Source organism: Diadema setosum, chromosome 1, assembly GCF_964275005.1.
Source record: "Diadema setosum chromosome 1, eeDiaSeto1, whole genome shotgun sequence".
Taxonomy (NCBI): Eukaryota; Metazoa; Echinodermata; class Echinoidea; order Diadematoida; family Diadematidae; genus Diadema; species Diadema setosum.
The window spans coordinates 19,827,237-19,842,015 of NC_092685.1; the positions used below are offsets into that span (position 1 = coordinate 19,827,237).

At 38.5% G+C, this 14,779-nt stretch overlaps 1 protein-coding gene across 1 annotated transcript in view; it reads left to right on the top strand.

Moving 5' to 3' along the window:
• Positions 1 to 14,779, top strand: part of LOC140234683 (probable gamma-butyrobetaine dioxygenase) — a 116,993-nt gene that overhangs the window by 13,719 nt on the left and 88,495 nt on the right. Inside the window, exons 2-4 of the mRNA XM_072314721.1 lie at positions 75 to 279; positions 6,708 to 6,817; positions 9,887 to 10,017. Coding sequence (XP_072170822.1) covers positions 97 to 279; positions 6,708 to 6,817; positions 9,887 to 10,017 — 424 coding nt within the window. The 5' untranslated portion in view covers positions 75 to 96. The remainder of the gene's footprint in view (positions 1 to 74; positions 280 to 6,707; positions 6,818 to 9,886; positions 10,018 to 14,779) is intronic.

Here is a 14,779-nt window from a genome sequence, read left to right on the forward strand (position 1 = left end):
ATGTTGGTTGCTCAGATCCTATTGAATGCTTATGTGTGGGAATTTTTTGTTTTGTTTTGTTTTAAATTATTCAGGACAGTTTTGATCTGCTTCAAAATGGCCTCAATGGTAAGAATGACTGCCAGAGTGTTGGGATCTGCCCAGCATGCATGCCGAATGCAGATATTGCCATGGGGCTGCTACCGACGATGGGGGACCAGACCAAACACAGCTAGGGAGAAGTGGACTGGTATGAAAGGGCTGTCTTTCACACGGACTCAGTCAAACTACTCATCAGTGGTTTGTATCATCAATTAAACCAAGTTAGGACTGATAAGGATCTATAGGTAATGTTACTAACAGTGGTACAGTAGGGTCTGAAGTGTTGAACAAGGCACGATGACCTTGTGACTCATGAGGGTATCATTGTTCTTTGTGAGGGCCATGTCACTATCACCCATGTTGTAATCTACAAGATTGAGTCTTCATATTTGATTGATTAATAATGCAAATTAAGCTCAAGACCTTATTCTAGCCTGATTAGAAGCATTGAGAGACTACTTTTTGGTTTGTAGATCTGTTTTGATATAATCAACAATTTTGCATCACAAAAACTTCAAAAATCATTTCAATTCCTATGTATTTAACTTTTTTTGAATTTCTTATGTATTTCTTTGTTTTTCTGTTTTTTTCTTGTTTTTTTTAATGGAAATTGTCAGTGACCACTTGTCCTCCATAATTAGTACCGGTATAAGATTAATCAAAGTGATGAAAAGTAAAAATAGTAAGATTTTTATGAGTTTTATGACAGTGAACTGTTTTCTATAGAAAGTGTACACAAAATTGCAAAATTGTTTCTGTTTCCGGGTGACATTCAGTTATAAAAATAGGCATGGCTTCGTAACAGTACGAATGGACATTGCAAATTTGGTCTCAAAAGTTGTACAAGACTAAAAAAAAGCTCAAGAAGCCTTATGACAAGGCCTTCTCATGTTGCAGAATTATTGCATAAAATGTCGAGTCCCCCCCCCCCCCCCCCCCTTTTTTTAGAGTTAACAGTCCTCTAGTTAAGAAAATAATGATGATATGGTCTTGGCTTTTTGGAGAGTCTTATTGGTGTCAAATATTGTCCCTACTCTTTTTCAGGGCACTGATGGGATTTTTACCCCCAATATTGCCAGGTGTCAAAGTTCAAACTAAGGTCAAGACTAACTGAAGAGAGGATGTGGTTGATGGAATTATGTTTTATTTTGTTCATGTCAAAGGACATATGTGCGAGGTAGGGATAAAAATTTTGGATTGACTGGATCAAATGTTTGAGACCTCTTGTGTTTCGCCAAATATACCGTTAGTGCACCAGTTTTCAACAGGACTCAGATTTCGACACCCAGCAGATAATTCTTATTAAATTTTATACTCACTACAAACGTCTGACTTCAACAATCAACCAAGGTATCAATCACATTTCTAGTCTTGTATAAACAACGTTTGTCACTTGTCATCATAATCCGACGGTAGAATATTTAGGAGAAAAGCAGCACAGTGTCAGCAGAAATGTTGATGTTGGTCATTTTTAGGAGTTCAAAACAATATGACACATTTTGTATACATCGCCGTAAAATGAAATTCACCCATGCCGATTATTTCCCCGCCGAACGAGTTCGAGCAGGGGACTATGAAACGGGCTCCGTACGTGCGTGTGTGTCTGTGTGTCCGTCCGTCCGTCCGTGCGTCCGTGCGTCCGTGCGTCCGTGTGTGATCAAAATGTTCAATTTGCTACTTCTCTGTCATTAATGAGCCAATTTTGATTCTGTTTGCTTTATATGATAGCACTACATGGGAACTTTGAAACTTCTACACAGAATTTCAGTTGTGACCTTTGACCTATATTGTACATTTTGCTACAAAATGCTACTCCTTCGCCATTTCTAACCCGATTTCGATTCCGTTTGCTTTATGTGATGGCACTAGGTGAGGGCTTCAAAACTTCTACACAGAATTTTGACCTTTGACTTCTTTGACCTTTGACCTTGATTTTTGACCTATATTGTACATATTGCTACAAAATGCTACTCCTTCGCCATTTCTAACCTGATTTCGATTCCGTTTGCTTTATGTGATGGCACTAGGTGAGGGCTTCAAAACTTCTACACAGAATTTTGACCTTTGACTTCTTAAACCTTTAACCTTGATTTTTGACCTATATTGTGCATTTTGCTACAAAATGCTACTCCTTCGCCATTTCTTACCCGATTTCGATTCCGTTTGCTTTATGTGATAGCACTAGGTGAGGGCTTTAAAACTTCTACACAGAATTTTGACCTTTGACTTCTTTAACCTTTGACCTTGATTTTTGACCTATATTGTACATTGGCTACAAAATGCTACTCCTTCGCCATTTCTAACCCAATTTCGATTCCGTTTGCTTTATGTGATGGCACTAGGTGAGGGCTTCAAAACTTCTACACAGAATTTTGACCTTTGACTTCTTTGACCTTTGACCTTGATTTTTGACCCATATTGTACATTGGCTACAAAATGCTACTCCTTCGCCATTTCTTACCCGATTTCGATTTTGTTTGATTTATGTGATGGCACTAGGTGAGGGCTTTAAAACTTCTACACAGAATTTTGACCTTTGACTTCTTTGACCTTTGACCTTAATTTTTGACCTACATTTTGTTGTACATTTTGCTACAAAATGCTACTCCTTCGCCATTTCTAACCCGATTTCGATTCCGTTTGCTTTATGTGATGGCACTAGGTGAGCGCTTCAAAACTTCTACACAGAATTTTGACCTTTGACTTCTTTGACCTTTGACCTTGATTTTTTACCTATATTGTACATTTTGCTACAAAATGCTACTTCCGGCGGGGACATATATTACGCACCGCGTAATTTCTACTTTTCCTTTTTTTTGTACGCGAATGGGCGAGACACATTATGGCACTTGCCTTGTTCGTTAGCATTGCATAATACAGGCAACGGCAAATAAATAAAAAAATTACAAAATGTTGTGGATCAAACTTTTATAGCAATTCAGTTGAAATTTGGGATATACGATCATTGTACACGTAATGTGTAGTTGTGCAAGACACCTTTTTTTGGGGGAATAAATCTGTTGCCATGGCAGCAGCAGTTTTTTATACCAATCATATAAAAATATGTGAATTGGCCTAACTCCCTGAGTTTTTTTTAGTATTTACTTGAATTTTAGCACATATATATGACCAATAGAGTATGTAGATTTGTAGAACACATCTTCTGTCAATGTTGAACAATGCATTGCTATGGTAACAGCATTTTTCACTAAAAAGAATATACAAATATTGAATTTGGGCACATGTGACCCCTATCGTACATAGATGTGCAAACTTAATCTTTCGTCATACAATGGTAGTTGAACAATGTGTTGCCATGGAAAAAGCATATTTTGAATGAAAATCATACAAAAATACTGTGGATTCAGTTAACTCCCTCAGACTTTGAGCATTTGGCTTGAAATTTGGCATATATGTGACTGCTATAGTACATAGATGTGCAAACTTATTCTTTTGTCATTGTTGAACCATGCGTTCCCATGGTAACAGTATATTGCGATTGAAAATAATCCCATATTACTGTGGATTCAGTTAACCCCCTCAGTTTTGGAGCATTTAGCTTGAAATTTGACACATGTGACCGCTAGATTATAAAGAAGTGCAAACTTTATCTTTCGTCATTGTTGAACAATATGTTGCTATGGTAACAGTATATTTTGAATGAAAATGATATAAACATTTTGGTTCAGCTAACTCTCTCAGTTTTTTTGGCATTTGGCTTCAAATTTGGCACATGTGACCACTATATGTGCAAAATCTATCTTTCATCATTGTTGAAAAATATGTTGCCATTGTAACAGCATATTTTGAATGAAAATCATGCAATAACGTCAATTCAGCTAATTTCCTCAGCTTTTGAACATTTGTCTTGAAATTCGGCACATGTGATGGCTATGATATATAGTTGTGCAAACTTCATTTTTTGTTAAATGTCAAACATTCTGTTGCCATGGTAACAGCATTTTTAATGAAAATCATAGAAATTGCTGATTTTCTTATCTTGCTCCCTCAGGTTTTGAGCACTTGACTTGAGATATGGCACATGTGTGACTATCAGCAAAATATACATTCAATGATGAACAATGCCATGGTAACTTTTTTTTTTTTTTTTTCGTAAAAAGCATCTAAAGTAATTGCTGGTTGAGCTACTAAAAGTGACTCCCTCGGTATTAGGTGGGGGGTATTAATCACATTGAGTGATAGTTCTAGTTTTTATAGCTGAACAGTACAAAGTGTAAAGATATGTAGATGGCAATTTTGAGACCTGAATTTTTACTTCATCATAACGAGAATTTTGTTGTAAACATGTTAGTTATAACAGGAGTGCGCTGTACATATTTGTCTGTGTGTGTGTGTGTGTGTGTGTGTGTATGATACCAAGGTATGGAGAACATACTAGAAGCATGCACTGTCATACTGCTTATACTACAGCAACTCCCCATATTCGTAGTTCACTTGAATTGATGAATTTGAATTAATTTACAATGTGTAACCTTGGAGGAATGTGCACTTTTGCCTAGATATATTATGTATATATGTTTGTTTTTGCTTCAAGTGACACAGTCACTATGGTAATGAAATTTCCTTGGTAGAAGTCAAACATAATCTTGGTAGAAGTCAAACATAATCTTGGGATAGGTGTAAATACTAATGTGTATGCTGTTTGGTATGGATATACTAGTACTTTACTAGGCCAGTCGTGGATTGGCTACATTGGGAGTGGTGTGTTTGCATATAGTCCCGACCCAGACCAAGCCTTTGTTTGTCACATGGTGTAAGCTGACTTGAGCTTCCAAGGTCATATTATGAGAGAGCATTTGACATGTCATTGACCTCCATATGTCTGTCTGGTGTATGAATTGATGGTATTACTTTGACTAAATTTTCAGCTTGTAGTATACTGTAAAAGTGGTTTCTTTCGCGGTGGTTTTATATTCGTGCTTTGAGGTTGAACCGCGAATTTTACATCATGCGAAATTAACCACGCAAGGAAATGTTTTGAACTCGCTGCTTGTTACAACGCTATTGCGTACATGCACACACGAAGATTACGCGCATTGAGTGTATTGATGGTCAACACATACACAGCGATACATGGATATTACAACTGTACAAGCATGTTGTTATAAAGTACTCGAGAGACAGGATTTCAGGTAAGCCTGCATTTAATTCTAATTTCTATTTGATAAATAAAAAAAATAATTTGATTATAGTTTGGGTTTTCATGTGCAAAATAAAACCGCGAATTTAAACACACGCGAAAAAGTCGGCACCGATGGAAACAGCGAAAGTATCTGTGCGCGAAAGAAACCACTTTTACAGTAATAATATATCATTTGCCAAGTACAGCAAAGTATAACAACGTATCTTAAAACCTCAATTTGCAAGCTTAGAAAGAATGTAGTCATGAAGGGGTGTGTACAATTGTATGTTTCTGAATTGTTCTTCATGTGTCCTGTAAAAGTGGATATTTTCGCGCTCAGCTGGGTAAGAAAAGTTTTGCATGTTTAAATTCCACTGAATCAAGATATCAACGACTGGAACATATGGCAAGCAAAAATATTTGCATGCATTTATTTTCGCGCTAATTTCTGGTTGCAGAATATGTGTGAAAATTTCAACACTGCAAAAATTTCCTCTTTTACAGTATGCATTATACTACCTCTTAAATTTGGCATTACTTAAGTCTTTCTGAAAACTACTGACTTTTTGAAAATTCAAAGCTCTTTTTGTGCCTCTGTCACTAAGTGTTGCCTGAGGCATTGTGTGTGTATGTGTGTGTGTATGTATGTGTGTGCATGAGGGGATATTTATAAGGAATAAAAAGGATATTCAGATTGTACATACACTGTACTATGCATAGTTTGTGTATGATTATTTTGGATATGTAGGTGTACATATTGTATGTGTGTGTGTGAGAGAGAGAGAGAGAGGGAAAAATGTATATGTTTGTGTGTGTGTGTGTGTGTATGCGTGTGATAGGTGTGGACAGGGATGAGTTTTAGGTAGGTAGAGTGAAGGGGTGGGGGATTGTTGGTTAGGATGGATTTAGGGACATGGGTTATGATTTTGATGTAATAAAAAAAGAATTTCGAGATTTAGTTTAGTGAGGCTCTCATGCCATGCTATCCTTTCATCTCATTAAGCAGGCTTGCATGTCATGCTGTTATTTCATTTGTATATCTTGTATGATTCAGAAGATTTTTTTTTCAGTTTATGTTGATTATGTTGAATGTTAGTATCGTTTCATTATGAAAATGATGATGAAATCAAACAGAATTCCAACAAAAAATATCATTTAAAAAGTGTGTGTGTCTAGTACAAGAGGGCGTAGAAGTGCGGGTAAAGAAAGTTGCGCTGAAGGCCTATTTTAGCCTTTCTCTTCGGCAAGTGGGGCTTATTGTGTCTCAATTATGGGTAGTCCTATGTTTGTGCAGTTAATGAACCAACCATATACACATCTATTTCAACCAGATTTAATGAAAATAAGAAACTGCTTGCTGTCCCAAATATCTTGCTGCAGTGGAGTTTGCCTGAACCATGTATATAGATTTAAAGAGTAACGACATAAATTGCAACTTCATACTCTTGTTATATGATGTATTTATGTTCTCTTTGAATCACAGAACCTTGACGAGAGGAACAGAGGCAAAAGACTCGGCTTAGTTGCGTCCCTGGATACGGACAATGATGGCAAGATTCTCAAAGTGGGATGGCAGGATGGCTGCAGCAGTAGGTAGGTACTGTAGAGTGCAGTGCAGCACTGGTTTGCACTGGAGTAATCTATTACAGTACAGGGTGACGTACATGTAATCCACCATGCTATTGAGCGTTAAAGAGTTCACTTCTTTCCATTTGGTCCAGAGTCCTTGTGATAGAAATTCATAAATGCAAATGAAGAAAATGAAGTCCTTCACCTTGCATTTTGAAGAAGAATTTTACGAATGAATGAACAGAATGTATTAGATAAAACATGAAATCATATGCTAGTATTTAGAAACTGGGCGCCAAGCTTCATTTGAATTAGACTCTATTGACAATGTAGGTCTGTGTAGTATGTGCATGTGTATATGCCTTCTAGCTCTTCACTTCTATATCTTTTTGGATTTTTTTAGCTCACCTGAGCCAAAGGTTCAAGTGAGCTATTGCGATCGCCCTTTGTCCGGCGTCCGTCGTGCGTCGTGCGTCGTCGGTCGTGCGTAAACTTTTTACATTTTCATCTTCTTCTTGAAAACCCCAGGACCGATTTTCATCAAACTTGGCAGGTAGCATCCCTAGGGGGTTAGGAACTCAATTTGTTAAAATGGGCACCATGCCCCACCCAGGGGGCCCCCAGGGGGGCCCAAACCCCCCCAAAATTAAGGAATCTGTAAAAATCTTCTTCTCTAGAACCAGAAGTGATAGAGCTAAGTTAATACTATGAGTTAGTACATTGATGACTGTAGTTTCAAGTTTGTTCATGGCAGAATCAGGGGTGCCCCCCTTGGGACCCAGGGGAGGGGGGTGAGGAGGGGTCCTAATGGGGCCTAAATTGTACATTTTTATCTTTTTTAGAACCCCATGACCCATTTTCACCAAACTTGGCAGGTAGCATCCCTAAGGGGTTAGGATCTCAATTTGTTAAAATGGGCACCATGCCCCACCCAGGGGGCCCCCAGGGGGGGAGGGGCCAAACCCCCAAAATGAAGGAATCTTTAAAAATCTTCTCTAGAATCAGAAGTTATAGAGCTAAGATAATACTATGAGTGAGTACATTAATGACTGTAGTTTTGAGTTTGTTCATAGGAGATCCAGGGGTGTCCCTCTTGGGGCAGGGGTGGGGGGGGGGGTGGTTGGGAAGGTCCAAATGGGGGCCTGAATTGTACATTTTTATCTTCTTCCTGAAAACCTCATGATGGATTTTCGTCAAACTTGGCAGGTAGCATCCCTAGGGAGTCAGGATCTAAATTTATCAAAATGGGCACCATGCCCCACCCAGAGGGCCCCAGGGGGCCCCAATCCCCAATAATTAAGGAATCTTAACAAATTTGGGCCCTTATTGTACATTTTCATCTTCTACTTGAGAATGCCTGGTCAAATTTTGGTAGAGTTGTGAATAATTTAGATTAGTGACTGCGTGTAAGGTGAACTTGCGATACTCAGGTGAGCGCTAGACCCGTGGGTCTCTTGTTTTTTTTTTTTTTTGAGAACTAACTGTGATGTAGTTGCACAACAGCATGCCTTGTTGTTCGACGTGAATAATAAAGTGATAAGTAGAGATGCAATTGATTTTCAAGTAGGTGTAACAATAGGAAAGAGATTGTATCATCATGAAAAGAGTAATTTTATTTCACCAAATACAATTTAATGCAGTGGAGTTTACAGAAGTAGTGAAATGAGGTTCATACATGATAATGGAACTACATTGGATTGATGGCGCCATCAGCCGGAGATAACAGGCTGACACAATCATATTGCAGCTAAATTCAGTCCATACTCCTCTGATGATGATGTAGGAAACCAAAACCCAAATATAAACATAACATGGATTAAAGATAATAAAAAGTTTTGGTACCTCAAAAGTTTCCCTGAATTTCCGTGTTTCAGGTTAAAGTACCTTTCAAATAACTAACACTGTGAGACTTACTCGCCCCAAAGTGCTCTCATTTCTTAGTAATCATGCAATTAACTGCGACCAGCAGCCCCATACGCATAGCGTAATGGGGCTTCGCATTGTAGCATTCAGGATCATGACAGATTTAGTATCGCGGGTAAATATCAACTTAAAATCCAAAAAATTCTTCAATTTGAAGACTTACCAATTAAGTTGAAGTCTTGAAAACAGGATTCGGGCAACGTTTGGTTCTGCCAATAGTCCCTTTCTGTTCGAATTGATGACTGAATGTGACTCTGTCGAGAGGACCTTGGGAGAGCTACATACACTGATTACTACGGCCAGCGCATACGCACACATCACATGCGAACAAATTTCAAATCCACGAACGGATAAGATGTTTGTGTGCGCATGCGCTGACCGTCAATTCAGTGTAGCTCTCCCAAGGTCCTCTCGACCGAGTCACATTCAGTCATCAATTCGAACAGAAAGGGACTATTAGCAGAACCAAACGTTGCTCGAAGCCTGTTTTCAAGACTTCAACTTAATTGATAAGTCTTCAAATTGAAGAATTTTTTGGATTTTAAGTTGATATTTACCCGCGATACTATATCTGTCATGATCCTGTAAGCTACAATGCGAAGCCCCATTTAGCTATGCGTATGGGGCTGCTGGTCGCAGTTAGCTACTCAGTATGCGTATGGGGCTGCACGCTGCTGGTCGCAGTTATCATGCAATAATGGTTTCGTACAATACGTGTGCTACCTCGCCGCCGTACGGCGGCGGCTCTGGTACGAAACCATTATTGCATGATTACTAAGACATGAGAGCACTTTGGGGCATGTAAGTCTCACAGTGTTAGTTATATGAAAAGTACTTTAACCTGAAACACAAACTAAGACAAGGAAATTTAGGGAAACTTTTGAGGTAATACCAAAACTTTATATTATCTTTAAGAGAAAGCAGCAATTTTGGCAGAACACATCAGTGAAGTTTAAGGGAAATCGGGCAATCAATTTAAAAGTTATGAATTTGTAGAGTTTCGGTGCCATCAATTTGCAAAAACAACATCTCGCTAAAATGTCTGTGACTTCATTCACGAAAATATACTAAGAAATAACAGCTTATACAGGACTGTTTGTTGTGGTAGTAGTAGCTATAGTATTTCTAATTGTACTGCAAGGATTATCACATTAATCTTTCTTACAACAGGTTCAATACATCATGGCTGCGATACAACTGCCACTGTGAGAAATGCATTCAGCCATTTACAGGTCAAAAGACTGTGACGATATTAGACTATCCCCACCAACTAACCATACAATCTGCAAGTCTGGAACAAGGTAATGTTTTAAAAAAAAAGTGTAGTACACTTGTAATAGCTACATTTGGGATAAAAGATATTTCCTTCATGGTCTGTCAAATATGACTAAGGCTGGTTTTGATCTTAATTCCAATAGTGATGCAAATGACGATAAGGAGGTGTTTTTCAATCACAATTTTTCAAAATTATGAAATGAAACGGGTGTGTGAGTGGATTGACCTCCAAATCGTGCTTTAGGGGGTGGAACTTGTGATGACCTTTCAATCACTTCTGCAGAAAAACTGCACCCCGTGAATCCTCACACTGCAGCTAGTCAAAGGGAGTGCTATTTACTGCTCAAAAGTGATTAATGGGAACTCGGGAAGAAGCCCAGCCTCCCCTTGCACTTAAACTCAAAATCGCAGAATCCGCAAAGCCTTCCTTAGTCATTTTTTTCGCGCAATAATTCTAACCGTAATTATGATTGTAATTGTAATTTCTCAACTGGTGTGAAAATGGCCAAAGGCATTTTTACTACTGGTAAACATGATATGGAAGGATTTTTGCATTGCATTACTTGTGTTTCCACTGGACAACTGAAAATTGTACTCCTTGACCGCTCAGTGGCAGGAGAATGATAGTCACACTGTACCCTTCATCACTATCGCATGAAAGCAATGCCACAGAAAAGTGTGTAGAGCAGTGGCAATTGGTGGCAATGTAAATGGGCTGGGCAAATAGCCAGCACCAAGATGCATCTAATCTGCCTTGAAAACATCTCTTAAGGCACCCATCAATCAATAAGCCAGTTCACAGTTAGCTCATGGGCACATTGGTACAAATGACCTTTCTATTTTCTCAATTGGTTAGGCACTTCACTCGTTTTCAAAGCAGCATGATGCATAAGTATGCCCACAAAGAATGAACTTGCACAAGAATGGTCTGTCAATTGACACTTCGGCAGGCGTTCATTTCATAGTGTAGTTTCGTGCTGAATGCATAAACAAAGTCTTTCTACCAACATTGCTAAATACCAGGCTTGCTGTTAGGTGGATTTGCTAGTGAGCACCATTTAAAAGGGTAACATGAATAATCGTTACATCAGGGATGCTTATCTCAGTGAATTCAAAGACAAACACGCCTGATTGTACAAATGACCTTTTTCTGCTCATGCGCAAAGTGGAACTGTAAACTGGCTTATACAACTCTTGATTACTGACACACTACAGATGTGCCATGGCCACAAAACTCACACCACAAGTGCATCATGGGCCTATAGATACTTGTCATGTTTGAATATTGATGAAGTCGGACAAAAGGTCAGTGAACTCATTGAAAAATACTATATTCACAAAGTGTGATATGCAGTTGCAACATTGCCTGGTGTTTGCCATGATAGCTTCTCTGAGATAAGCATCTGTGATATAATGATTATTCATGTAATCCTTATAAATGGTGCTTGTCCAAACATCCACCTGACAGCAAACCTGGTATTTGGCAGTACCTGCATTAGTAGGAAAAGAATACATTCAATGAGAATTAACAAAATGGATGCATTCCCATGTGTTGATTGAGGGACCATTCTGGTCACCTGGTCCCTGCAAATTTCCTCTATGTTCGAACATGATTGATGAATTCCATAAATTGCTACACCATTCAAGCTTATGCATTCAGTTGGTTCCAAAACCAGTGAAGTGCTTAACCAGCTGATAAAAAAAAGAAACGAAAAAGAAAAGTGATATGTAGTAATATGTACATGAGCTAACTCTGAGCCCACTTACTAATGCCCAGATATGTTTGTGGTCATTTAAGACCCCGTTTACAGTGGGGGCTGGGCCGAGCCGCGGCCGAGCCCCGCAGTTCTGTCTGTTTACAGTGCGGGGCTCGGCACGGGCTTTTAATTCAAACCTTTCAATATTTGTCGTAGTGGCGCTCTGCTTGTAAACAAACGCAATTTGGTATAGTCTGGTTTTTAGACCCTTTGCCAACTGGATTCCGTGGCAACGAAGACGCCGTTCAGCAAAGGCCTTTGCCGAAGGAAAAATCCTTTGCCCGACAAAACCACCTTAAGCTCTACTAGTTTTTGACATTGAGGGGGTTAATATCTTGAATAGCGAAATAGTACGGGCAGAGGGTCTGGAAGCCAGACTATATTGTTACCACATTTGGCCCAGTTTCCGTTTACAGTGAGAAAAGGCCGGGCTCAGCCGCGGCTCGGCCGCGGCCAAGACCACCTCAAAAGCCCGGCCTTCATTTCAGTGTAAACGCGCAAAAGTGGCAGAGCCCGGCCTTCATTTCAGCGTAAATGCGCAAAAGGCCAAAGGCCTTTTCACTCACTGTAACCGGGGTCTATGAGAACTATTACAGGGACTGTACAGTACTGGTTGAGGTGGGGATTCATGTTTTGAACATTCCTAAGTGAGATAATGAGAAATCTCTCATGACATATGAAAGAAAATGTAATTTTAAGAAGGATTCAACGTTTATTTGATGAAAATTGGTTTTCAAATGGCTGAGATATCAAAAAAAGTGACAATAATAAAAGGTGACAGGCCACGCCTTTTATTAGGATCTCTTTGTTTCACCTTGTTTTTTGATATCTCAGCCATTTCAAAACCGATTTTCATCAGATAAACATTTGATACCCCGTAGAATTGCATGCTCTTTAACATCTCATATACCGGTAGTGGTTTCTGAATATTCTGCAAAACGTTAAAAGCTAAATCCTCACCTCGACCAGAACTGTACACACCCTTTAAAGGTAGGGAATACCTTTTACAGACCTCCCAAAATGCAGCAAAACATTAAATATGAACCTCAGGGGACTTGTTTAGGCCACTGCTGAGAAATTTGGAAGTCAACAGTTATCTACAATTTGAATAATGCACAAAACTCAACTACTCAGTAGTTCTGTTTGTCAGCCACACTTGAGCCTTTTTGTTGCAGTCTTCTGTATTTTTTTTTTATCTATAAACACAAATCTAAAAGTATAAGAGCTGATGTAATAGCATAAAGAGTGTGTGGCAAGAATGTATATAGAAATGTTTGTAAGTTTTGATGAACTTTCCTCACAAAATATACATGATGGACACACATGCAGTGCATGAGTCTGCAAAGGTAGCCTAGCAATGTACTGGAATTTACGGTGAGCCCTGAAAAAAATTCAATTCAAAATCTAACGGTCAATGAAAATGTACTAAATGTTACCTTCCACTTTCAATATTTTATGGGTGTTTCTAAAATGATACTCTCTTCAACATACCACTGTATGTATACAACTCTTCATTTAAGGCATGCAAATGGGATTCCCTACCTTTAACTGGTGCAGATAATGTTAATATGAAAGGAACAAAAACAGCAACCCTTTTAGGGCTTTTTAAAGCCAGTGGCCCTTTTCAGGACATGAGTTAGAGATCAAAGAGCACAAATTGTATGCAATGAAAGTGTAAGGAAGATAAAAAACAGTGTTTAGCACACATATCATGCTAATAGTAAATATTGACATATCAAATTTGCTTTGTGGTTTGAAATACTTTAGATGTAAACATATGTTATATATAATGGGCAGTACAAAAGGTTGCTATGGTCACTGGCCCATATTTTATCTTGCTTGGTCATAAAAAAGTCACCTTGAAAGTAGAGTGTACTTGTACTCAGCCCATATTTATTTTACCTGGACTTTGGTTGCACATGTGTTTTCTTAACATTTCTTTGGTTTTTTTTTTCTTTGTTTTAATCAGTTCTCCCAGTTATAGTGAAGTAATTCACACTTTGTGAATGATATAGTGTTAGATTTTACTGTTGGAATTTTTGATTAGATGTAAACCAGTACAGGTAACTGGAGATTGCAATTAAAGTGCAGGTATTGTTGTTAGTTTTAATTGAGCTGCACTTTGTTTGGGTTTTGTTTTGGTGGGCAATTGAATTGGGACTATGGAAGGATTACCTGTGGTAGATAACAGGGAAGGGGGTATAGCTCTTTGTGTATTGTGCCTTCACTGTATCCACAGCTAAGGAACTTAATAGCACTATAAAATGTTTTGTTAGGGAATTAAGTTGGCCACCTTGGATGGGTTTTTAATTGTGTCTGTGTTTAACTTGGGAAATTGTGTTCCTTTGTCCTTAGTTGTTGAGGTTAGCTTTTTGGGTGTGGGAAGAGGAGTTGGATTTTAGATCTCGCCGAAGACAGACCTACAGTATGTAGGGGAGAGAACTGTCTGAAAATGATGATGAGCTGCTGCTCATCATCAGTCAGTCCGAGTGTATCATCTTTGAAGTTGGAAATACCTTCAACAGTGATCTGGTCAATATGTAACTGTGGTTATGGAAATAAAGCTGCTGATGTCAACTGGAACTATACACCAAAAGTTGAAGTCTCCCTATGTTTGAGTATAGTGCAATTGGGTGATGCTCTCCCCGCGCGTATCTCTACAATAGTATGGCCTAAAAATATCTGTTCATTATTCCCCTAATCTGACTTATCATGGGACCTGTGGCTGAACAAGCTTGCTTTTACACAGGCCCCATCATATTTCTCGCATTATGACCAAAGCTCAACTTTGATGTGTACAGACCTTTGTATTTATACTGAGACAAATTTGTACCTTTTGGCAGATCTAATTTATATCTTATGCATTGTTTTTGTATTGTGTAATTATTATTTTTCTGTGCTATTTATGAGAAACATTAAAATAAATTGAAATAAAAATTTGAAAAACATGATGGGTAACTCGTCAACTCATAGATTCATCTAATAGGAAATTTTTATGGAGATTCATGGCCATGAAAGATATTAACTTGCC